Below are 26,355 nucleotides of genomic sequence, written 5' to 3' on the forward strand. Positions count from 1 at the left end.
AAATGATAAGCAATATTATTTTTCCCTTATGTTTTGTACTCTTGCTGAAGCTGTCTAGGCCTGTTACGGATATTTACAAACCAGGCACCATACCAGCCATTGATGCCTGTGATTCCTTGTACCCACTCTACAGACTCCTGTTAAAGCAGAGTGGTAGCAATTCATTACCTCAAAAACTTTTGCCTCATTCTTCTTCCCTGCTGATTTAACTGATTTTAACTTTTAATTGGTCTTGTCTAAATGATTTTTACATAAGCACAGCTGGAACCTCATGCACTAAATCTCCTGTGCTTTGGCAAGTGAACTGCATGTAATGGACCCCACACAGCTTCCTTTGCATAAGGAAAGGTTTCTGATGAACTAGGAACTGAGCTTGAGCTTCTGCCAACATTTTTGTCAGAAGGTTTGTTTTTAACATTGCTAATGATTTGGAAAACAAAATGGAGTTTGTGGGCAATCTTCAAAATATTTATGGTAATTCACATGTGGAAAAGAAAAAGCCCTTCCCAGGCTGCCCAGATCATCTGCCCTTGTACAGGAGAGGAAGTAGTTAAAAGAGGAAAATTCCTGAGCATGCTTTGTCAGTTGCTAAACTATTAAAATTTCTGTGCCAGACATAACCATGGAAGCAAACAATGGAAATGCACTCACTAATACTATTCCAAAATTATCCTAAAGGTGCTGAAGTTGTTTGGAATTACGTCTGTAATTGGCAGAGCTGAAAGAATTGACCCCATTTTTCTAAACAATGGAAAGAGTCTTGCAGAGTTACCATTCTTATTGCTGGAACATACATCTGACACAGTAATTTAAGTAAAAATGCTGCTTGGAGCCTTTTTCTAAATCCTATTATTCCTACCAAGACAGCGAACTCCCAGTATTAAGACAAAAATCGTACCATAAAGTCATAGTAATTTAATTTTGGCACTGAATAATGTTCAGCTCGAAATTCACTGTCAGTGCAACTAAAGTGAAGCCAAGAAAATTTGTTCTGGGACACTTAACCAAACAGTCTAAAAAATTTTAATTCTAGTAATCTGAAACATTCTTCCACATATTATCTCTAAAATATCTGAGGTGTGCACATCTTCATCACTAAAACTACATGTAGCATTAAATGAAGGCATCTGCACTAGTGATGAAAAGATAGCACTATCAAGGTTTTGTATCTTTTACATAAGCACGCTTGGGAATCTAGAAATATTTTACATTCCTCATCACCAGCCAATTCAGGAAATTAATTTAAAAGGATATTTCAAGGAAGATTTGCTTCAAGCATTTTGTGTAGTTTTAAGAGAAGGAATGTGATTTTCCATGCTTTCATGTAGATCACTTAAGTCACTCCAGGATGTCTGTATATTCAAAATAGAAGCATTTTAGATCCCCTTTGCAAATCTATTATTGCTCACATTAGACCTCTTTTTGTGTGATTAGGTGACAGCTAAAGCAGCAAATAGTTAGGCCTCTACAGGTTGGTTTTTTGGGGCTTTTTTTGTAGAAATAGGAAAATTTTAGGAAAGTTTGAGCATTAATTAATCTCCTTGAATCATAAATCACGCCAGAATAACTTCTGAAAGCACGCTGCATGGCAGCATATATATTTTGCTTTTTGATAGACCTACTACAATAAGAGGGAGATAGTCTACAAATCAAACCAGTAACCCTGGGATGTGGAAGAATTAAATTCTTATTCTACCCCAGCCATACTGTGCAGCACAAATGAATGGCTATATCAGCATGCAACTAGTTCTATATGTCTCTCCCTAATTAGTCATTGCCTTGAGAGCTGATGGAAGTTGTTAATGGTACCATACATGTGTGGATATTCTCTCACAGTGCTTCAACACACCCAGCATATGTTGGGCAGGTACTTTTTTTTCCTGCAATGCCAACTAATGCAATGTCAACTTAGAAAAATTGCAACAGGAATTTTTACTGGTTTATTATATTTTTATATATTTTATGTATATGTTATACCAAAGTAATTCTAGTATTTCTATGAATCTGGTGTCAGAATCCAAATTTATGGACGTTAAGATATTTGCCACCATAGTTGAAGTTGAACAGTTTAATTAGATTTAAGGTGTGCGGGATAAAACCGTTGCAAGAAATTGGCAAAGTGTAAGAAGTACGAAGACAATGCTGGGTAAAAATCCCACTAGCCAAACAGATATGTACCTCTGTAGAAAAAGAGACAGAAATAGAGAAGCAAGATCACAAAGTTTGTGAATTCACGAGGAGGAGCAGCCCTTTGTGGCTGTGATGAAATTCCTGTAGAGATGCCTGCATGTTCAGAGAATTTGTCATTCTCAGCAGTATCCTACCCACAGAATCATGTAACAGACCAGGTTGGAAAGGATATCTGAAGTCCATCCGTCCCAACCTTCTGTTCAAAACAAACCCAAACTTCAAAGCCAGACTGGGTTGCTCAGGACCTTGCCCTGTCAAGTTTAGAAAATCTCCAGACATGAAACTCCTTGACCTCTCTAGGCAGCCTGCTCTGGTGCTTACCACCCTTCTGGTGGAAAATGTTGTACTTAAGCCTGACTGGATGTTCTCCAGATGCACCTAGCTGCTACCGTCTTGGCATCACATTCCTCACCTGTGACAAGAGCCTGACTCTGCCTTCTCAATAACTATCTGCCATGCCAGGGTGCAGTGGGGACCAAGGGCCTAGGGGCTCCCTATGTGGCCCACCATGCAGTGTCTCACCATCCAGGGCTTGTCCCATGACACCCAGTGAAGGAGGAGGGCAGGCTGGGGGCAGCCAGGGGCAGCCCCATGTCAAGGTCTGCTGCAGTGCTGAGGCTGATCTGAGGTTAAGCTGGGAATGTGAAGGAGGGTACCGGGGTCAGGTACAGCCCCGTGATCGCTGCATGAGTCCATAGTGATGAGGTCGGTTGAGGCCAGGCTGGGAAGCCAGCCCGCAGGTGGCCAGAGTCCAGGTCAGCGGGGCCCATGGCCAGGCACAAGCAGGGCTGTGGTGGAGCTGGGGACCAGCAGTGCCGTGGCGTTGCTGTGGCAGTGAACAATGGCCCAAGGGAGTGAAATGGGATCCTGGGTCATGGGCAGGGTGGGGAGAGCCCTGGGAAGTGGGGCAGAGATAGGCAGGGCTGGTGGTGACCTCGGAGTGCTGGCACTTTGGGTTTTTCAAAACTACCATTAGATTCCTCCCTTAACTTCAGAAGTGCATTGTCTAGTTAAAAATGGAAAAAAAATAATCCACCTTTGTGTTACAAAGAACAGTTTTAGATGGTAAATATCAATTTTTTTAAAAAATAAACAACAACTTTTTACTGCATATGCTGTTTAATTTTTCGTTCTCCTTCAGCTTAACGAACTAAAAACATGCTTCCCAACCATCAAGCACTAGTCAGGATTGCTAATGCTACTGTAAAATGCTTACGAAATAGACTTTAAAAAGGCTTCAGTTCTGTTTTTAAATCATTAAACAATTCCTCTTTTTTAAAGCTAACATTGTGCCTCTGCCAAATTTGACTTGATATTGCCAACTTAACAAACAAATTTGTTAGCTGACCTCGCAAGTCAGCAAGGGAGCAGCTGAAGAGCAGCACAAAGGACTTTCAGCTGCTCCACCTAGTAAGTTGGCTTCATCCAGGGTCCAATTTAAATGCATCTACGCCAATGCATGTAGCATGGGGACAAGCAAGAGGAGTTAGAGACGCATGCATGCCTGGAAGGCTATTACCTTACTGGCATCATGGAGACGTGGTGGGACGGCTCCTATGACTGGAGTGTTGGAGTGTTCCTGGAATGTATGGATGATAACTTCCTTGTCCAAGTGATAGAGCAACCAACAAGGAGAGGGGCTATGCTGGACCTTGTTCTCACGAACAGGAAGGGGCTCTTGTGAGACCCCATCTGGAGTACTGCGTTCAGCTCTGAGGCCCCCAACATAAGAAGGACACGGACCTATTGGAGCGAGTCCAGAGGAGGGTCACGAAGATGCTCCAAGGGCTGGAGCACCTCTCCTATGAAGACAGGCTGAGAGAGTTGAGCTTGTTCAGCCTGGAGAAGAGAAGGCTCTAGGCAGTACCTAAAGGGTGCCTACAAGGTTGGGTGGGACTTGGAGCAACCTGGTCTAGTAGAAGGTGTCCCTGCCTGTGGCAAGGGGGGTTGGAACTAGATGATCTTTAAGGTCCTTTCAACCCAAACCATTCTATGAAATTTATAATTCAATAAATATTTATAACTGAATAAATTTATAGAAACAAAGGTTTCTATAAGTACATTAGCAAGAAAAGGAGGGCTAAGGAGAATCTCCATCCTTAGTTAGATGTGGGGGGAAACACAGTGACAAACTGTGAGGAAAAGGCTGAGGTACTTCATGCCTTCTTTGCCTCAGTCTTTAATAATAAGACCAGTTGCTCTCTGGATACCCAGCCCCCTGAGCTGGGAGCAGAATATAGCCCCCAAAATCCAAGGGGTGCTTAGGGACATGGTTTAGTGGTGGACTTGGCAGTGCTAGGTTAACAGTTGGACTTGATGATCTAAAGGCCTTATACAACCTAAATGAATATGTGGTTCTATTAACTCATTCAGCCTGCATCCTTGCCAGAAATGGCATGGGGTTATACCAGATCATGAACACAGCATGAGTTAACAGTGTCGCACTATTGCAAAAAAAGCAAACATTGTATTGAGAAGTATAAATGGAATCACCATCAGCAGAACACGTGAAGTAAAGCTCTCAGTTGATTTAGGGCTGGCAAGGTCTTGGCTGGAGTACCATGACCCACAAGAGCACCCAACAGTTACCATCAGTTGGTACTGATCTTGATGGGCCAAGTCAGACATGAAATACAAGTGCCACCTTTGGCTCGATGTTTTCATCACGATGTAGTAGTTCCCTTTCTCCCAAACCAGCAGTCTTCCTCAGTGATGCAGCAGGATATGGAGATCCCAGTGGTCCAAACAATGGTTCAAGGGGGCCCAAATCCTGTGATCTGTCATAGCCTGATACAGGGACATTTCCCAAGTTCCATTCTTAAATATTTAAACTGAGTCAGTCACCTTAATCAACTACTTCAGCAAGAAGGAAATATTTTCTTTCCTGTACTTGATCTCTCCTTACATTTTGTTTAGAAAAGCAGGTTATGAAGTATCATTTACTGGGGCTTTTTAACACTAGGTTGAGATGTGCTTCTGGTCTAGCTGAAGATGTCCCTGCTCATTGCAGGGGGGGTTGGACTAGGTGACCTTTGAAGGTCCCTTCCAACACAAACTGTTCTATGATATGAAGGTACACTAGATGACCAATGTTCTTTCTAGTCTTTTCTTTTACTAGGATTGTTTTGAGTAGACCTTTTCATATATCCATAGTACTTCTGGGGAGATTTGAGAGAGACAAGGAGCTCTGACTGCCCCATCCCTTGACATGGTCAAGGCCAGGTTGGACGGGGCTTTGGGCAACCTCATCTAGTGGAAGGTGTCCCTGCCCATCGCAGGGGGTTGGAACCAGATAATCTTTAAAGTCCCTTACAACCCAAACCATTCTGTGATTCTGTGATATGATTTTATAGGGGGTGGGAGGAAACCGTACATATGTGCTTATGAAAAATTGTGAGTACGAGTTTTGAAAGTATACCATATAGAAGCCGTTTCAGAAACAGAATTAGGTGCCTATCAGAAGGGCAAAGCCACTGTATTTTCTGTCAGAAACACCTTGATAATGTATGATGCTCACTAATCATTTATCTGAATGTGGGCTAACATTTGTAAAAATACCTGTATCACGTATACAGACATAACAAAATAATTCAGCCACTTACAAAAGCTTTATTTATATTCTTGTAATACAGTTTTATTGTGCAATGCAGATCTCTTTTGGGATAACCATCTCCGACTGCAGATGAACTGCTGAACATTACTCCTTTGGCTCATTTTGAACTATTTTTGCATTTCGAATATTGTGAGGTCATAGAAGAGGCACTCTAAAATTGGTCTTGCTCAAGGTACTCTGCAGAGGCAATACAAACATGACAAAAATCGCAGGAGGTTATAAACACTAGCAAGGAAAGCAATCACTAGCAGCAAACTCAGACAAATAAATCTCTACTAACACTATTAAATGCTAAAATGTCCAGGCCTCTGGTGGAAGGTGACAGAAGACACCACTTTTTCTCATTTTTCTGGTTTTGATTTTGAACTGAAAAGGTCTGTTGTCATCCTTACAAGTCAGAGACATTTATCCTAGCAGATAGTTATGATTTTGTTTTTATTAGTGTTTGAACATAACAAACAGAAATAAACTCTATTTTTAGGAAGACAGTGAGGAGCAAATTTGTACTTAAAACACAGTACTAAATGGTTTCTGAAGTCTGATTATATTAAAAAAAAATCCAAATGACTTCACTTGAATTAGCTGTTTTATTGCATACCTTTTATAACTGGGGTGAGGTGAGTGAGGACAAGTTCTTAGCAGGGGGTCAGATGTCAGCACAGGTACTCAACAGTGGTTGAAGTGATTTTTGGCATCAATCAAAGAGTTTTTTATAGACAGTATTGCAACACAAAGATAAAAATTACATCAGTACACATTGCTTTCTCTGGGGCATAAATATTGCATTTAGGTTAGCATTCTATCAAGATGGTTTCAGTGTTCCCACAAAGGAAAAAAGATGTTTCCATATTGCTTTTTATTTTTATCATGACTCTATTCGCTTTTTATTCTTATCATAATTAAGACCGACCTGAAATGCTACCATGATACCTATTGAAGGTAATGCTCAGGGCTTGGGTAGGTAGATCCTCAGCTATCCAGGCAAATACAAGGAAGGCTGGACTCCAGGTTTAAAGTTTGTTCAAATCTTTTTATTAATCCTGATTTCATAATACTTTCTGAGATGGTGGAGCAAGGGAGAAGTTTATTTATTGAATTTGCTGCTGATTGGCTAATCAAGTTTCCAGAAATAGTCTTGGAACCCTTCCAATTTTCCTACATTAATTAGCCTCAAATTAACTTTTTGGAGCTACTTAGCAGGGAATTCATAAAAAGATGGATTCTGTGGAAGCCTTTTTTTTTTTTATTTTAATAAAATATGAGGTAGTAGAATGGCTACAAGGCCTACAGATTAAATGTGAAGAGGTAAGTTTAAAAAAAGCTGGAAGATTTTGATCTGTTTGTTGCTGCTTGACAACAGATAGCAAAACCCTCTATCCTTAAGTATTTTTATAGCCATGTTCTTTCAAGCTGTGTCATTTCTCTAGCAGGGCTGTGGTACCCATGTGGAAATCATTTCTGCTTTTCCATACATGAATTTAGAGGAACAAAGCCACAGTCATGCAGCACACAATGGATTGTATGCAAACAATTTCAGAACATATTGCAAACAAACATCAGGAATAGCGGTACAAACCAGCTCAACACCTGCTCTGCCCTAATACCCCTCCATCCCGATCAGGTGTAACCACAAGCAGCACAGCTGAGGCCAGCACACGGTTACCTCCACAACCCAAAGCTAATTACGTCAAACACATGCTCCTGACTGTACAAAGCTATGCAGCCCATCCCCTTCGGGAAAGGTTGGATTTCAGAGTCATTTAATAGCAGAAGGATAGTGAAACTTGACTGTTGTTAAAGAACACAGGCCTAGTTTGTGCACAACGCGGTGGTCCTCAGCGCTAAGTGGCCATGCCCCCTGCACCGGCTAACACCAGGCCCTGAGTAAAACCCAGTGTGATAAGGGAGAACCGCTGGTACGATTCCCCCCAGCAGGTGATAGGGCCCAGCCTGTATCTAGCGGGCACAGAGCCATCTGGAGGGGCTCTCTGAAGCGGTAAAGGGGAGGGCGGTCTAACCCCTTAGCAAATACGGGGCCCGGGGCGAGGTCACACCACCGGGGGCTGTCGGGCGCGGGAGGGCTGCGGACCCGCACCCCCCGCGCTTCCCACCCCACACCTGGTTGTCCGTCCGGGTGTGCGCGGAGCTGCCGGTGACTCAGCGGCAGCAGCGCCCGGTGACACCCCCAAAACACACCCCCCCCGGTGGCGGCGGCGCTTTGCCGCGGCTCTGCCCCCTCCCTCCCGCAGGATCATACCACCCCGCCGGGCGGTCACCTCAGCAGGAGGAGTCGCCGCTTCGCCTCGGCTCCCGCAGCGACCTGACCGCAGTGAACAGAGCCGAGCCGAGCCGCGTCGCGTCATGCAACACGAGAAGGCAGCCGAGTGCCGGGACGCCGGCCGGCCCCGGCAGATCACCATGAAGAGGGGCTACGAGGTGCTCCGCGACCCTCACCTCAACAAGGTAGGGGCAGGTGCGCCCTCTCCCTCGCTCCGAATCCCCGTCCACCCGCCCGCTCGGGACGGAGAAACCTGCCGTGGCTGCCTGCGGGGCCGGGCCCGAGGCGGCGGGGACGCCGGGCGGCCTGTCGCCGCCGCCACCTGTCGCAGCGCAGCGCCTGGGGAGCGCCCGGCACGGCCCGGCACGGTCCGGTCCTGTCCAGTCCCACACAGCGGCCGGCGGGCCGGGGCCACCCGTGGGGCGGCGGGCGCGGGGTAGCGGTACTTCCTGCGGGCCGGGCAGCGCTTCCTCTTCCTCCGTGGCGGCGGGGGGCCCGTGTGCACCCCCGCTCCGCCAGCCTCGGCGCGGGGCGCGGAGCCCGCCGTGGGCAGCGGCGGCAGCCCCGCTGTATCGTCGGGAGAAGCAGCAGCAGCCTGCCGGGGAGGATGCTGCTGAAAGTTACGCTGCTCTGATGCGAGTTCTCGGTGCCGTGTCTGTGCTTTCCCGGTACCCTCCTTCTTTCCCATCTCTCTTTCCCATCTTGTCCCCCACCTTGTTTCATGCGGACAAGCCTGGCTGTTCGTGCTGTCCCCTGGTAGGTGAAAAAGGCATTTTGTCACCACTGTTCCACTTGTAGCTGTAAAATTCAACTCCATTTTACCCCCCTGCTCTGCATCAGTTAGCTTGTAAGAGATGCCATAGCACAGCAGAACCTTTCTGCTGCATCTCTGATTTGCTTAAGAACAGTAATTCAGCTTGATAAAACTTCCTAAACATGTTAAACTAATCTGGAAAAAAATAATCTGGATAAGTGTTTGCACAGCTCTAAAGATGCAAATTTCAGATAGTAAAATACTTTATTGGTGTGACAGGCCTTGGCTTTGCTGCTAAAGTGAGAAATGGGTAAAGTCAAAGGTAGATGATAAGCCTCACCTAGCACGTAAAACCTTGGTCACATCCTTATCCCCAGCTTTGTTCTTGCACGTTACTTTTAATGGTGCTCTGCCTTGTACCTCTGCATTAGACTGTATATGCAGTCATTCTAGTTATTGCTGAGTTGAATAAATTGGTGCAAACTATGTCTCTAGTTTTACTGGATAGGTTGACTCATCACTAAAAGCTCCATATATTAGTTAGATGAATAGTGCTTTTATTAGCCTTGGTGCTTGACTACAAGGTTTCCTCAGAGGCTGTCTAATGTCTCTCTGTGTGTATAGGCCCAAGAAGGTCTCCTGAGGTTAGGTGAAAGGAAAATTAATCAAAGCATAAAACTCCCAAGAAGAAACCAAGGAGAAGCTGTTTTGCTTGGGATTGCTTTTAAGCACCTGCAGTATTCATGGAAAAATCTTACTCAGTATAACCAGGAAAGCCAACCCAACAAAAAAACCCGCCTTGTTTTAAGAAGTAAAATGGGGCTTATTCCAAAAATGCATTGAATAAAGGGCACTTGGAGGCAAAGCAGGCACATTGCTACCTCCTTCTTCTCAAATGTATATACTTTGCCTCTGAACAGCATAGCTGGAGATGAGGTGCTAAAGAGGAAAGGTCTTGCTTGATTTCTTGGCTTTGGCTTTATTTTTCCCTTCCCCCTCAGCTTGGTATTTGTACTGCAGCAGAGAAGCTGGAGAAAGTAGTTGTTAATTACCAGCCACATCTACCCAGCTAACACGGAGTTCGGTGTTAGAAAATGTCAGCTGAAAAATCTGGTCTTTATGCCTGTGAGAGTCTGGTCCTGCTCTGGTGAAGAATGTATATGTTTTCTGATTGAGACGGGTGACTTTTGGTAAGTGTGGATATATTACACCCTACTGTATACACATATACACACACACCCCCCTTAATATACATATATTTTATTGCCAAATATATATATGGGCAATAAAATCAAAGTGTTGAGTACTGCCAACATGTTTGCCAGTTTGATAGCTTGTGGCCTGCTTGCGTGTGTGGGAGCTGGTGTTCCCAGTTCACTTTCTATTGCCAAGGCTGTTAAGCATGAGATTGCAGAGAATTCAATTTGAAGTTGGGGGAGGAATTTCCTTTAGTGATTCTAAAGTACAGGGATTGTTTGCAGTTCTGCGGAAGTGCCAGAACTTTCTGCTATCTCCTGGACCCTGTCTAAGAGCTGCAATTCCTCAGTATCAGCGTTTTCTTTTGGGTACAGTGCCAGTCCTATTTGCATATACTTGGCAAAAGAAGACTGAAAGTACTGAGTAGTGGTGTCTAACGGTGTCTTGTAGACAAACAGGACAAATGATGTTTCAGGATCTCTTAAGCCAAGACAGGTGGCTTGTCAAGCAGGTAAAGCTGAAGTATGCTGCAGTATGTGGAAGTGTGGGGCTTGCATCCTCAATGCACTCCTTTTCTCAGACAAGTCAAAATGAAAATTTTACAGGAAACCATTTATACTGGGATAGCTTTAAAAATAGATGTAAAAAGAAATAAGGAGCTAATTTTTTTTTTTTTTAATACCTATGTCCATTTTGTGCCCCACTCCTGGAACAATAAAGCTGGATTTCTGCACACTCAGTGCATACATTACTTTTTATACTTTGACTGGTGAGAGGTGAGAGAAAAGGCTGTGGAAATGTCAGAGTAAACATCCAAATTTCTTCTCTTCTGCTTGCCTTCTACTTCTACCTGGATGGCAAAGTTTCCGGAACATACTAAGCACTGAAGTATGTTGAAGCCCTAAGCAATGTCATTCTTAAATCTTTTATGTTTCCTTTGTAAGTAATTCACAAATGTGTACAAACTTCACTGAGGAAAAGTTTAATAAAAATATTGTTGTGTTTTTTTTGGTTTTGTTTTTTTTTTTCATGCTGGGGCATTTCGCCTATGTGTAAAACCATTGCTGCTTTTACAGCTCCATCTCAGCAGCAGTGATGTGTCAAAAATCATGAGTCATCATGACTTTGATTGCTTGAAGATGCATGTCCAGGTCTGTGGACAGTTATCATGATTCAGTTTATCATCTGAGATTTTATGTCCATAGTGTTTAACTGTGTATTTAGAACCTTTTTGGTAATTATCTCCCCCCTCCCCCCCCCCCTTAGGCAACTAAACATGTTGTAAATAGCAATTACAAGGAAAACAAACAGAGTTTCACTTCTTTTCTTTGAAATAGACCACATTAGAAACCTTTGGCTAGGAGTTCTATGCTCTTTAAGCTGATGAGCTACAGAACTGTGAAAGTAATTGCTCTACTTCTACTATAAATCTCCTTTATGCTTTATTCAGTGTATGAGTTTACGATTTTAAAGCACACAAATCATTTGACACTAAACTTTCATCTAATTTTTAGGGTTTTTTATCTTTTAATGTTTAAACAAATCATAGTTTCCCATAAGCTGCTTGTTTTCAGAATCTTGATGTGAAGATACGCGTATTTCAGTACCAAACTTTTCCAAAAGCCTCTATTAGTTGCCAAATCTAAACACTTGAAAACACTGAGAAACTTTGAGGAGTGCTTTGCTTCCAGGCTGCTTTCATACTCTTGCAGAGTGGTTCAGCAAGCAGGCAATAAGTGATTCTGTGAAATATAAGTGCTGGAGGGCTCTCTTCCTTCCCAAGGTGCTTAATTTTTACCCTTCTCCAGACAGTGCTATCATTGCTGATTGTAGTGTGTGTGTAAACTGTTGGTCCCTCTTTTTTTCTTTCATTTTATTCGACTTGCCCTAAGACACTGGAGGATTTCAGAATAGACACTGATGGGGCTGCTGAATATTTAAGAGCTCCCAATCTCAATCCCACCTGCCAAGACTTTTATGTTTTATCCTTACCACCTCCGGTATGTGGTACTATGGGGTCTCAGTAGGTTCTCAACTAAGCAGTGATATTAGTTGTTGGCTGGAGCTGGCTGTCAGACTCAGTATAAGATTTACTATACAAGAAACATACTGGAATAGACCAAAGGTCCCTTTATCCCAGTGTCTTATTTCAGACAGTGGCCAAACTGGATCTCTCAGGAGAAGTGAAAGCATGAAGGATGCCTCTAGTGATACTTTCTCAGAATAATCGATTCCAGGCTGAGAGAATGAGCAGTTTATTAGGGGGTTATTAAGATATGAATGCTTGTCTTTCCTATGAGATTACACGTGCTATGTGTACTTATTTACTATAAAGACAATTGTAAACCCTTTTTTTTTTTTTTAATTCAAGTGAAATTGTTATCTAGCTAGACAGAAGCAGGGACTTCCAATTTTGCCCTTATGTTTCAGAGAGTGGGAGGAGAATGCTTGTGAAATACAGATATATTTTGTTCTGTATACAGCTAGTTGCTTCACTGAGATCAAATTTGATTTCGAGAAAGTATAATCCTGCGATTGGTGTGGGTGACATATTAAAAAGGTCGTATGACTGACATTTGTTGGTGACCCTGTAATAGGCCTCAGAAAACCCAACTTTGGTAAAAAAATCAGGTGCATTCCATTTACTCAGTAAAAGAGAAGAAACATTTAAGAAGCTCTTCTAAACTTATCTATTCTTTTATCAAATACCAAGCAGTAGAAGTCTTTTCTGCTTCTGTTGGTAACGTTCATATTTTCACATCATAGACGTGTGTACTTTGGCTGGGTCCTCTGGAATGTCCAGTGCTCGCTAGTTGTTGCTTTTGTCTTAGTTGTAGATAGATAGTCTAGGAAGAAAACTGATGAAGCTGGGGATGGAGGAGAAAAACACTCCTTAAAATGGCATATTAGCAGTATCTATATTAACTTGTAAAATAGGTTTTCTGGAGGTTACTTGATATTGCAAGGGATGATTTCATATTAAGTGGTAGTAGGTATGATAGTGTCTTTTAGATTGGTTGATGGTCAGCTCCATGTGAAAGTGAAGGTATAATTTGAACAAATCTTTTGTGGGTATCGTTGCTGATCACTCTCACTGTCTTCTGCCTCCTTTTTTCCTGTAAACATTTTACCCTTTACAACTTTGTAGTTTTTAACATGAACATTTCCAAGTTCTTATCCCCATCAGATCACCTAGCAGAGCAGTTCTGATCTTGATAGAGATAAGCATATGCTATTTTTTCTTGTGTTTGACAAAAGTAAGTGGTATGGTGGTTGTGCTAGCACAAAAAGCAAATCAATCTGGTCTGTCTGAAAGCTTTTAGAGTGAACTTGTATCGATCTTGCCCGTGTTTGGTGAGCACTGCAGTTTTGATGTATTACTGGGGCCTCCGACACCGGAATTGCTGTTCTGTGGGCTGGCAACCTAAAACAGGAGGCTTTTCAAGTATGAGGTTTGTTCATACCAGAGATATTTGCTCTTTAACAGTCAGGACCATAAGCTGGAGACTGGCAGAACTGCAGCTACCTTGTATGCTTGGGTTTTGGACAACGGCATGAGCTCAGCAATGGCTCACCAGTGGGTACCCTAGGGCTGTGTGGAGAAAACATGTTGCCATTGTTTTCTTCCTTCTTGAAATCACCTTTTTAAGATGTGAGGGAGGGTTTCAAGGCCAGCTTGGACAGAGCCTTGGACGACATGGTTTTGTGCAAGGTGCCCATGAGAGGGGGGTTGGAACTAGATGATCTTGAGGTCCTTTCCAACTCTAACTATTCTATGATTCTAGGGTTGCAATACAGGATGGTTTTTTTATGGGTACTTTTATTTACAGTATGTGCGAAGGACTTTAAAAATTAATTCTGTGGATTTTTTCCACCTTTCTTACTTTAAGGCAGTTTTTTCCTGCCTACTGTTAATAAGGAAAAAGTCATGGGAAAAGCACAAAATATTTCAATCAGGTTATTTTACCACCATCTTCTATTTCATGTATATAGCTTGCAGCATTCATTGCCTCCACCTACTTTGTTCCTGACCTGGCAGGTAAGTTGCTGTGGTTGGTGTTATTTTCTTCCTGTTGGCCTCCAGTTCTTTGCTTGCAGTTATGAAAAAGAGTGCTGAGACAGCGAGTTAGGAATGAAGTTCTGTGACTTGAATTAAAAGCAAATAAAATGAAGGAGAAGTTGTGTAGCAAGCAATATAGCAGTATTAGCAGCTGAATAGTGGTATGAGTTGCCACAATTAGAATTATTTTGCTGTGAAGCTGTTTCAGGTTTTAAAAAGTCTTTTCTGTTGTGTAATTTTCTTGTGAACTTCAGTAACTGAATACAAAGTTGACCTTTTTCTTTAGACTGAGGAATCCTACGCCTACTGGTTCTAAATGCTACTTGAATAGAAACATTAATCCTGGCACTGCGTACCTTGCAAACAGGATTTGTTTATGGAGAATAGGTTAAATGCACTTTTCTATACTAGGTTTTATAGAGATGCTGGCCACAGAACTTTGGTGGTGTTTTTTTAGTCTTACTGATGGATGCTGACAACAAGTAGGATAAGAGCTCACTGAGAAACTGTACTTCTGTTTAGGTAAAATAAACTGCAAAGAATATTTGTGCTTTCTGCAGGAAGCATATCTCAACATACAGGAGTTTTTATTGCATTCTTCGCATACATGCATATATATATATATACACACACAATTCTGCTGAGTCGGTGCTGAGCTGTCTCTGAAAAAAAGTTGCGGCCATAGCAGCCACAAGCTTCTCTCCCCCGTCCCTGCTTCCCTCTCAGAGGAGAGGAGGAAGTGGAACGTGTGACAGCAATGTTTCTTATTAACCCATGACCCCAAGTTAAAATGTACCATCTTTGCTTTGTCATGCCTTCCCCTTTCCCTCCTTGCCTGCTCAGGTGAGCAGTGTATTTGGCGCATGACTGGCGCATGACTGGCTCATGGCTGCTGTAGCCCAGGCCCACAGGGGCTGATGTGGGCCTTCATACCAAAGGTCTCATTGCTCTAGACTCTGGCTAAGTGACCCACTGCCTCTGTGCTAAATATGTATCCAGGGAAGTTACTGAGCCACTGTTGGAGGGAGGCTTACTCTTACAGCTTCTGAGCATAATGGATTGTCTGAGTTCAGTGGGAGATTTTACGAGATCCAAAGCTATCCTGTAACTAGGAAGGGTGCCAGTTTTGGGAACACACCCTGTGACCATCCACAGAGTTAGCTTCTGTAGAAGTGGGTGCAGAGGCTACGTCTCTACTAGCACAAACCAGATGTATTAATGCCTGGTGCTGTACGCGTGTGCTGGCCGGTAGCCTGCTGCATCACTGGGGCTCTGGCTGGTGCTTCTAGGCTTCTTCATCTCCTCTGAATTTTTTTGACTCTCTCCTTTGCTATGATTAAAACCAGTAATTCAGTTTGGCAGTAGTAGGGCACTAGTTAAGCTTTGTTTGGATGTCCTTCTCTTTTATGGAGGGGCTTTCTCTTTATTTTGTGCCAGGGCAGCGCGGGCCAGGCCCATGACTTGGAGTAGTTTTACAGTAATTATCTCCATTGTCTGGTTTAATGCAACATCAAAGAGCTAAATCTGGTATAGAAAAAAAGCAGTAAAATGTTGTAGGATTACCAGTTTGTAGTACACTGTAGCCAAAGTTTTGTACAGCAAAGATGCAGACAAACTTGAAACAGTTGCGGTGTGTCTGCAAAACTGGGATGGGTGGGACTTGGAAGTTGCTAATGGACAGGTAGAAGTAGCAAGATTTTGCATGAACTTGTCAGAGACCAAGCAAAGTCTTTGGTGCTTCCAGTGTTTTACCTGACATACGAGTTCAAATCTTCACATAACGATGCTGACAGTTTCTAGTCAGAGGAAGAAGATGAATTTGGCTTGATACTAGAATATTATGGCTTGTCATTCAGGGAGAAGGGTATCACGCACAGCCAGCAGCACTACTTCCTAGCAGGGCTTGCAGATGTGAGAAATCTAACTTACCCAATCAGTATATTTAAGATGTGATACTTATTTGTGGGTGTCATATTCTCAGTAGCTATGAATTGACTTGTGGTTCTGAAATTGTAACTGTGCAGTCTCTCTGTGGAATGTGCTGTATGCCTGTTCATCTTAAAAGTCAAAGTCATGGATGAAGTCAAGCAAGGTAGGAAAACCTATCTAACAGCTACTTTAAAAAAGTGTTGAAATGTAGGTGCTACATTTGTAGGTGCTACAAATGTAGGTGCTATGAGGTTTGAATTGTTTTTCTTACTGTTTGACGTATGTAGCGTGCATAGATTGAACTTTTGTGTCGGTCACTCTTTCCTTTGCCTTCCCTTTTCTCCCCTCAGTAGTAATTTTATACGTAGCATTATACCTTTAATTGAGAAGTAAATAATTGCTATCAAGCATATTGAAACTCCATGAATTTATGTTTTAGATTTTTATCTTTTCCTAGAGCCAATAGTAGAATAATGATATACTGTCAGAGAAGTAAGAAAATTTCTCTGTAGTTATAACATGCTGGGCTATCATTTTGACTAATATTCATGATTTGGTGACATGTAGCTAGACAGTAGGAATTTTAAGACTTCCTCAAAGGATTGTCAGTATGGTGCACATGACAGACACTTCCAGGAACTGGGCCTGCCATGATACACAGCCATGGGGAATCTAGGTTGGATAATCACAAATAAGCTCACAGCTTTTACATGGATAATAAATTTATGTAGGGTAATATTAGAGAAAGGACTAAGGACCTGATACTGGTTTTAGTAGTGTATGCTGAGAGTAAATTAATGGTAGAGGAATTCAAGAGGAGAAGCTGGTACAAAACTGGCATCAAATTAGCACTTTAAAAAACCAAACCCCTTTGTCACTTGGAGAGCTTGAGTGCCTTTAACCTCCACAGACTTCTAAAACATGATTCCTAGCAGCCCCTTTAGAAGGAAACACTGAAGTATCATTCAGTGTGCAAGATAAATGTTTTTGGCTAGTCCAACCTTTCAGAGACTAGTCTAATTTGATCTAAAATGATGACTATTATAGTATCTAATTTTTTGCTTAATTAAAATGACTTTAAATAGTCCAAATCTATGGGTAATTTTAGAGGGAAAAAAAAAATGGCTGTGGAGAAAGCTAAATGTGATTCTGTTAAAAACAGATCTCCAATTTTATATGAGAATTATGTTATGCATACTCCTCAGTATAGATTTTTTTTTTTTTTTTGGTAGGAGTTAAAAACATGAAATGCATGCATAAGCAAACAAGTTTTGGTCTTATCAAAGCTTAAGCTTTGCTAATATAATTTGTTGCATAATTCAGGAAGCAAAAATCCTGATTTAGAACGAGGAGGTCACAGGGCACCCTGGAGGCGGTTCTTGCAGGCGCTGCGTGCCTTCTGCTGAAATCAGTGTCTGTAGTTTACTTGGATACTGTTAGTGCCTATTTCTGTGTGAAACACAATACTCTGTGCAGGACTTGAGGTTGTTTACAATGTAGAGGAAGTGCAGGAATTATGGAGTAAACACTTTGTATATACATAAAGAATACATAATGTAGAACTGAAAAGAAAAAAAAAAAAAGCTTTTATGCTCTGAATACTTGTGTGGCTTTCAGCCAAAGATGGTGATGTAGATGTACATCTACAAAGATGTAGAAATATGTCAGGATGTATTTATCTGGTATAAGAGTTCTGAGAGCAAATTCATTACTGTTTTGCTCTTAAAATATAAATGAGGCATAGAGCAGCAATGCATTGTATCATTACATGTTTATGCTTGTTCAAGCAGCAACTGTTACTTGTTTCTGGCTTAGAAAAATGGACTTTTTTTTTCCCTCTAATAACTAAGTTTAATATTAAAACTTAAGACACTGTTCTGCCTCTACTTTTTGTGTATTCATAAAATAAATACCCTTATGGTTTGAAAAGTTACAAACACCTTTGGTTCAATGTAAATTTGCTTAAATAAACTCAGTCTTCTATCTTGAGTTAGCTCTTTAGATTCATCTGTCTTATTAATGAATTGTGTGTATTTTTGGAACAAAGTAGGTGCTATGAGGTATTAAATGATTTTGGCATCCAGTTCAGATGGGATATCACAGTTTAGCTTTCTTCCTCTTGTGCCTTGTGAGTGATAACGCTTTTAAGTTTGCTTTTGGCATGGAGATCGGGTAGTACAGAATTACTGCTTTGCAAGAGAATAACAAAAATTGTTATGAAATACATCATTCTCTTTTCCACAAAGGCAAAAAAACCCCCAAACAACAAACTGGCTTTTACTAATGAAGTTAAAAAAAAAAAAAAAAGAAAAAAGGGGTCTGTGTCTTAAATCTGTCCTGGAGATGAGTGCATAGTGGTAATTATAAAGCATGTTATAACATTTTCAGTACTAGTGTCTAGCTGACTTACTGGATTTCTTCCTCCAGATACCTTACTTTAGAAAGCAGATTTATGTGTGGAGGTGTACTTACAAAAGAGGCAGTAAAGCCCCTTACTGAAATAGTACAAAAGAGCTCAATAGTTACAGATAGAAGTCAGAATAGAACAGTGTATTGCTAAAATAAAATGAGTCTGTGAAGTGCTTAATGTTGGTTTGATTTGTCTTGAATCTCTTAAAGTTCTATGTTTATTTTTGGAGGGGTTGGACAGGAGCAGTGCACCTGAAGCAGAGGAAGCCTGTTTGTGTTAGATGGCAGGTAAATGTTTTTTTGAAGGTATTGATCATGTTCCTGCATCTTTGCTTCTTACACACACGCTTCTGCATGCTTTCTTAGCTGAAGATCTGAAGTTATCTAGTTGATAAACTTAGGTTAAAAGTATGAGGTGTCAAAATGCTGTACTTCACCAGCTCATGGCTGGTTAAGTGTATGGTACTAAAACTCTTAAAAAGGACTTTGCAAGATTTTTGCAGGAGCTTTCTGCCATCGTTAAACATGTTTAAATTACAACTGAGTTTCTTTTTGTAAAGTAGAAAAGTAATTTGATAGCTGAAAAAAACTTTAAGATTCCTTCAAGTGCAGAATATTGAACCCTGATTTATGTCTTCAGGGCATCCAATTTTTATAGTCTAAGAAGAGCGTAAAAGCAGTGTGGTTATCTTTTTTTGTGTTGTTGCTTTTTGTTAAGATAAGATTTCATGCCAAATTCTCTAAGGATGAGGCTTACCAATTGCATTGCTTTCCCTAAGTCAAGGCTGGATAAAGCCTTCCTCTTGCTCATGTGACTGGGGATTTGGCATGGCTGTCTATTTATTAGGTCAGTCAAGGGTCAGGTAAAGAAAAAAGAAATGGCGCTTAAAATAGCTTGATAATCCTGATTTTTTTTTTTTTTTTTTTTTTTTAATTTTTTAAAATCTTTTTACTTTGAATAGAGCATATTTAGAACACTGCAGTGGTTGAACTAAATACACTAATTATAGGTGAGAATAAATAAATGTATGTGAATATGTAAAAAGTTATCACAAAAGGTGTCTTACTGTACTGCTTTTTTTCTGCATTGAAGGTGGCTTTTGCCACGCGCCCTCTGCAGCTGCTTGAAAGGAACGCATTAATCTAAGCTCAGGAAAAGTAGAACATCTTACTTTGCATCTTATTGGGGAAACAGGCCTGGCTCTGCCTTGTAGCCATTGGCCTTGCGTTTGACAGGAGAGTAAAAGTGTTCCAGGTCAGGAGTCTTGAGTGAAACTGGAGCCTCTGCTCTCCTGCCAGGCTCTTGTGCTTCTTGGAGTACGTGGATAAACTCAAAGTAGAAAATAAAAAGTGAATGCTTCCTTCTGAGGTGTAATTCTTAAAGAAGTAAGTAAAATCTGTAGGATAAAGAAACACACCCTTCAGACTACTGTTATTTCCTAAACTTCTTTTGTAGTTTATTGCAATATCTGTCTTCTGGGTCTGTAGTTACTGAGTCCTCTAACTTTATTCTGCAGTATGTATGTAGTGGATAAAACACAGGTAAGAAGAATAGATTAGTATAGTTTAGTTGTCATAATGTTCCACCAGCAATTTAGACAGGGTGTGTGACTAACAGACACCCTTTCCGGTTTGCTTTGAGGTACACTTCACAAATGTTAAAAAGCTTTCTCTGTATTACTTCATAACTATGTAATGAGTATGAGTACATACATTTCCCTTCCCGTAATTAGTGAGCTCTACTTCAGCAAGAGAGACAGAATATTGTAGTAGATTGGGCACTGGACTGGAAACTAGGTCATGCACTTGTGCTTATTAAATCTTAGTCATTTAGTTTTCTCATCTGAAAAGGCAAGCAGCATTTGAGAAATGCTGAGGATGAAAACTAAGATAAAGTATTTGGTCTTGTATAATTAGTCTTTTTAGATAATGTTTTGCAATGTTGCCTTTTTACTGCTATAATCTAGTTTCTATTTATAACTTTTTTTTTCTTTGATGACCCAAATCATCTTCTAGTTTCTGCAGTAATCAGTCTGCAGGCTGCTATTTCTTTTAAAGTCACATTAAGTAAACCCATGTCTAGTCTGTATAGTACTGACTGACTTTGTCCTACCATATTGTAATTACAAGTATAGAGGGTATTAGTGGATATGCAATCTGCTGCATGTACAGTTTCCTAGATCCATGAAAATCCATTAGACAGGACTGCGAATCATGGCCAGTGCTGAATTCTGGGGGGAGCAGGAAGGAGGAGGAGGAGAAGTTCTGAGTAGGCAGGAAGAAATCATCCATCTGTGTAGCTAAACCTGCTTCTGGCTTCAGGCCATGCTGTGCCACATGCAGATTAGTTCCAATTAGGTGAAGTGGTAGCTGACCCTTGGCTGCCTCCTGTAAGCTTCCTGGGCCTGAGCAGCATTGGTAGAGTTGCATCCATTCCAGCTGAGTGGGGAGAAGAGGTGAGAAAGCGTTCAGTATTTATCAGCTGAATGCCTGAGGAAGCTCAGGTCAATATTTCCTGCAAGAAAACGTATTTCAACCTTAAGCTAACCACTACTTGCTAGTTTTTAACTCAGTGAAACTTCATTTCTTCAAGAAGCTAGAATTCATGTCTTCAGGACTAAAATTCATGCAATGATGTCATTTAATGATATCAGCCTTTATGGCTGACTTTTTAAGGGTATATTTAGCCATCTGAAGGCTTTGCTAACTATTGGATAGGCAGGGGTGATATAAATTTGAAATACGTTCTTTTCCCACTGTTAGTATTCTAGAGAAAATATCCTGCACAGAAAATGTCTAAAGACTGAATAAAACTTCTGCCATACCTTGTGTAGTGGAGCTGCTATTGCCCTCAAAGATACATTTTTAAATATCTTATTTTTCTTTTATTTTCTAAAATATGCTAAAAGCCATGCACATGTATGTCCTCTAAACACAAGGACTACATACATTTGCTTTACATATGAATTATGACATTCTTAGAAATTATGCTTCTGTAGGGTAAATAACCAGCAAATTAAGATTTTCTTTGAAAAATAAGTTGATGAAGGTTTCAATTAACAAAATGAATCTACTTTCATGTCAAAATATTGAATTATATCTTAGTCCTCCAATATTTTTAAATAATTTATTTCAAATCAATTCAAGTTTTCTATTCAGCAGTGACCAGAAAGCCTATATGATGAATTAATATCTGTGCACCTAAACCTGAAAATACTTAATTATATAAGTAGCTACAGAAGGATAATGTTTCTCTGGCTGTACTCCAAAATGGCATCAGTGCAACTCTCAAAATACATAGTGATAAGCTTTTTTTTTTTTCCTTTTTTTCCCCCTGAAAATGCTTACATGCATCTCTTAAACACATAGAAATAATGTTTCAGATACTATGAGGAAACATGGCACATGCATAAAAGCCCCATTTATTTTGTATTGACCTCTTACACTTCATTATATAGGCAAAGTTGCTATGAGGAGAATAGAGCAATAATGCAGTAGATAGACATACAGCTGTAGAAAACTGAAGCTGGATCTGCTATGGTGAATCTGCTCTGCATTCTGTGAATCTGTTATCTTCAGCAAATCTTCATAATACTACCATCATTAATCTCGTTTTGGTGCTGTGGGTGTTGGAATCCAAGTACTGGCACTCAGAAATTCAGCTTGGGTTGAAGGTGGTATGACTTGAACAGGAATTTACCCTACCTGTCCTGTCTTCAGTTGACAACGTATGTTGTTATAGGCAAATGAATTTCTGTTTGCAACACCAAATACATGTTGGCAGGAGCAGAACCTGTTCTGGATGCAAACTCTTCTTTTAAGTCACAGCATAAAGAGAGTCTCAGCATCTCTAAATTATGTATGCTGCTATTCCGCTCTGCCTTGAAATGAGTAGTGAAAGGAAAATGCAAGTTAACGATTGAGTGGCTTTGTCAGGTGGTGCAGCATATGGGTCTGAAGTATTTGAAGTAATCACAACAGCAAGTCCTGGGTTTTAAAATAATACCTTCTAAACAAAATTACTCCCCCTCCTGTAGTTTTCCATGCTAAGGAACTTGCAAAGAGAGTATTTTTATAAGCCTTTTCCATGACTTAACCTACCTGATTTAGTCTGTGCTCTGACATTTTATCTGCCTCATATGTTATGACAAAGCATGTTAGTTTAATTTTGGGGAGCCATTTTTTTGGGATGTATGTTTATTGCACTGCAATTGGCCTATCTTAATAAGGCTTTCCAATGCTTTGGCCCACATTTAGCTGGCGTACGCAGATGTGTGAAACCCACATGAGTGTGTGTTCGTTTCTTTTCCCCTGCTTGACTCGGAGTAATACAGAACAACAATAATACAAACCAATTGAAATGAAAGTACCTGGCATTCCTCCACATGAAGTTAGTTATTTCCAGTGTCTGGTGCTAAAAACTGTGATTGCTCCTTGAAATGATCCTTTTTTTCCTAAAACTAGAAAGACCACTGTCTGAACGATGCTTAGTGGAAGGAGCTTGGAAAATATCATCACAGGGAATGCGAGTGGAATATTATTATAAAACCATATGGTAATTCCTGTTGGAAAGGATCTCAGGAGGTCTGTAGTCCAACCTTCTATTCAAAGCAAGGTCAGATATATAGATACAACAGGTTTCTTGGGGCAGTATCCTGTCAGGTCATGAAGACTTCTACAGACAGAGTCTGTACAGCTGCTCTGGGTAGCTGTTGTGGTTTAACACTAGCTGGCAACTAAGCACTGCACAGCTTGCTCACTCACTTGCCCATATTGGGATGGGGGAGAGAATTGGAAGAGTAAAAGTGAGAAAACTCGTGGTTCAAGATAAAGGCAGTTTATTAGGTAAGGCAAGCAAAGGAAATTAAGGAATTCATTCACTTCCCATCAGCAGGCAGGTGTTCAGCCATCTCCAGGAAAGCAGGGCTCCATCATACATAATGGTTATTTGGAAAGATAAACACTGTAACTCCGAATGTCTGCCTCGTTCTCCTCCTTCCCCCAGCTTTATACGCTGAGAATGATGTCATACAGCATGAAATATCTCTTTTTTCAGTTGGGGTCAGCTGTCCCAACTCTTTCCTCTCCCAACTTCTTGTGCACAACCAGCTTACTTGCTGGTGGGGCAGTGTGAGAAGCAGAAAAGGCCTTGACTCTGTAAGCACTGCTCAGCAAGAACTAAAACATCCCAGTGTTATCAACGCTGTTTCCAGCAAAAATCCAAAACATATCCTCATACTAGCTACTATGAAGAAAATTAACTCTCTCCCAGCCCAAACTGGCACAGCAACCTATATATGTGTTTGTGCTCTCGGGAGGAGGTTTTTTCTCTTATAGCCAGTCTGAGCCTTTCTCCTTTTGTCTGATGCCTGTTGTCTCTTGTCCTTCTGCTGCGTACTGCTCTGGAGAGCTTGGCTGTGTCTTCTAAGATGGCCTCAGCACAGGTGCTGGAAGGCTGCTGTTAGGTATCCCCCCAAACCTTCTCTTCTCCAGGTTCAAGTCCAGTTCCCTAAAAGGGGATGTGCTTCAGCCCATGACCTTTCTGATATTAGGGACCCAAAGTTGGACTCTATCATAAATGCGGTCTAGGGAATGTCAAATAAAGCATTAGGATAATTTCCCTCAATCTGTGCTCCTGTTAGTGTGCTATACTGCTGTTAATATAGCCCAGGAGACTGCTGGCTGCCTTTGTTGCCTATGCTCACTGGTAGCTTCTTCTCAGTTTGCTGTCCACCAGGTCCTTTTTGATAGACCTACTCCTCCTCAGCCAGTCAGTCTGTCGCCAGCTCGAATCATTGTAATCTGTGTTGTTTCCTTTCCAGGCTGCAGTGCTCTGCATTTGTCTTTGTTGAATTCATGATGTTCCTGTCAGCCCATTCCTCCAGGCTAAGTTCCTTTTGATGGCAGCCCTACTCTTGGGTGTATCCACGGTTACCCCTATTTGGTGTCATCTGCAAACCTGAAAGGAGTATGCCCCATTGCTTTCTCCAGGTTATGAGTAAAGATGCTAAACAGGACAGTCCCATTACAGACTCCTGCAGCACTCCACTTTTTACTGGCCTGCAGGCTGAGTATAACCCATTAAGTGTTTACTTCTGAGCCGTATCATCCAACACCACTTTTTTTACCCAGCTGGTGCTCTACCCATCTAGACTGTAATATCCCAACTTGTGTGCAAGAATTTTTGGGAGCCAGTTTTGAAAGCCTTGCTTACGGTGAGATAAATGGCACATTCTGTCTCCCCTTGTCCTTAAATCCAGTCATTTTACCATAAAAGGCAATAAGATTGATCAGGGATAATTTACCCTTGTCTTAAGTCCAGTCTGTAACATCCTACTTGCCTTTCTCAGTCACCTTAGAATTTTGAACCGTGCTAGTCCATGATCACTTCGCCCAAGGCTGGCATTGATTATTGTATCCCCAGTTAGGTCTTCTTAATTGTGAAGAGCCAATCCAGCCCTGCATCACCCCCAGCTGGCTCACCCTGCATCTCCTGTACCATTCCTGGCACTCTTCAGTAATATCCTGTATTTTTTTGTGTTCTGTTAAATTGCTGTTCCAGCAGAAGTGGAGGAGATTGAAGTATACCATAAGGACAGGGGCCTTCATCTGGGGCCTCACTTTGGAGGTACTCAAGGACAAGGAAAGTTTGTTTTGTTGGCATCTACAGAGATTTCAGTTATTCAGCTAAGCATTTATATTCTCCCTATATAAATAGCAGGAGGAGGAAGAAATAACTGCATACATGTAGTACATGTGCACGACCTCTCTGTCCAACTCATAAATTCTGTTGAATACAAGTCTCTTGGCAATATCATACAAGTTTTGGAATACTATAAAAAAAGAGAAGCTGTTGTGTCTCTGGGTCCTCTGCTGCTATCTGTGGAATTTTCAAAGAGCTATCATCACTTTTGCAAAGGAAATATAGTGCAACTAGAGCAGCTCCTTGAGAAGCTGGGAAATATTTATTCAGGCAAACCCAAGGCAGTGCTTTCTCTTTAGAGCTTCATTCTGTTTGCAATAAGTAGCTGTTGAATGCGAAAGGTCTAGCAGAATCCTGTAGTTCTCATCCCATCCTGCTCTGTCTGGCCTGAGAGAAGGCCATCTGGGTCTGTTTCTAGAGCTAAATTTTTAATATTAATTTCAAGGAATTTTTCTGATAACTAAGTGGACAATCCCATCATCACTGAAGAAATTTAAATCTTGGGTTAAATCTTCTGGCTGGGTCTACAGAGCAGATCAGCTGTGAGAATTATTTTTATTTTTTTTTATCCCATGCCCCATTCGTTTCCACTTTCCTCAGCTCATTTGTTTCTCTTGGAGGTTTTGGTGCATGGAAATTAAACTGCAAGCCACAGCCCATACATGCTGCAGAGGAGACATATCAAGCAGAGGTTCAAAAAGCCTCCACACCAACTATTTCAAGCTGTCATCTGCTCCAGTTGAGTGAATTGTTAAAGTAGTTCTTACCTCCATTACTAAATAAACTGATAAGAAAGCTGGCAAAAGCAACTTGAAACTCTACTGGCTACCTACCTACAGGAGGGTTGCTGTAATCAAGAGTTCATGCCTGATGGAAGGATGGTCTGTCTTGTGGTTGTAACTGATTTTGCTCACCTGGAAAAGGCAATTAATATTCATCTTGCTAGATTTGTGTCTCTGATATTTGGAATCTTTTGTTCTCCTGTTTTTCCTGACCATTTTCAGGTATCAGCTGATCCTGTGCCAGTTACCTTTCATAGTTGTTTTACAGTTTTGAGGTTTGTTTGGATTTTCAGTGGTTTCTGGATGCCCTAATAGTAGCCTAGAAACTGAGACCCAGAATCACAGAATAATTTAGATTCGAAGGCATCCCTGGAACATATCACAGAATCACAGAATGGTTGAGGTTGGAAGGGACCACCAGATGTGATCTAGTCCAATGT

General features: G+C 41.2%; 1 protein-coding gene and 1 long non-coding RNA gene across 2 annotated transcripts in view; one reads left to right on the plus strand and one right to left on the minus strand.

Moving 5' to 3' along the window:
- Positions 1-5,779: 5,779 nt before the first annotated feature.
- On the minus strand, positions 5,780-8,413 carry LOC115609641. Its single transcript, XR_003991930.2, has 2 exons — positions 6,402-8,413; positions 5,780-5,980 (listed from the first exon to the last, which is right to left on the minus strand). It is a non-coding gene; the product is annotated as an uncharacterized LOC115609641 (long non-coding RNA).
- The window catches only part of ME1 (malic enzyme 1), a 170,290-nt gene continuing 151,818 nt past the window's right edge, over positions 7,884-26,355 (plus strand). The window contains exon 1 of the mRNA XM_030490125.1: positions 7,884-8,266. Within this exon, the coding sequence (XP_030345985.1) occupies positions 8,165-8,266 (102 nt within the window). The 5' untranslated portion in view covers positions 7,884-8,164. The remainder of the gene's footprint in view (positions 8,267-26,355) is intronic.

The sequence above is a fragment of the Strigops habroptila genome, chromosome 6 (genome assembly GCF_004027225.2).
Source record: "Strigops habroptila isolate Jane chromosome 6, bStrHab1.2.pri, whole genome shotgun sequence".
In the NCBI taxonomy this organism is placed as follows: Eukaryota; Metazoa; Chordata; class Aves; order Psittaciformes; family Psittacidae; genus Strigops; species Strigops habroptila.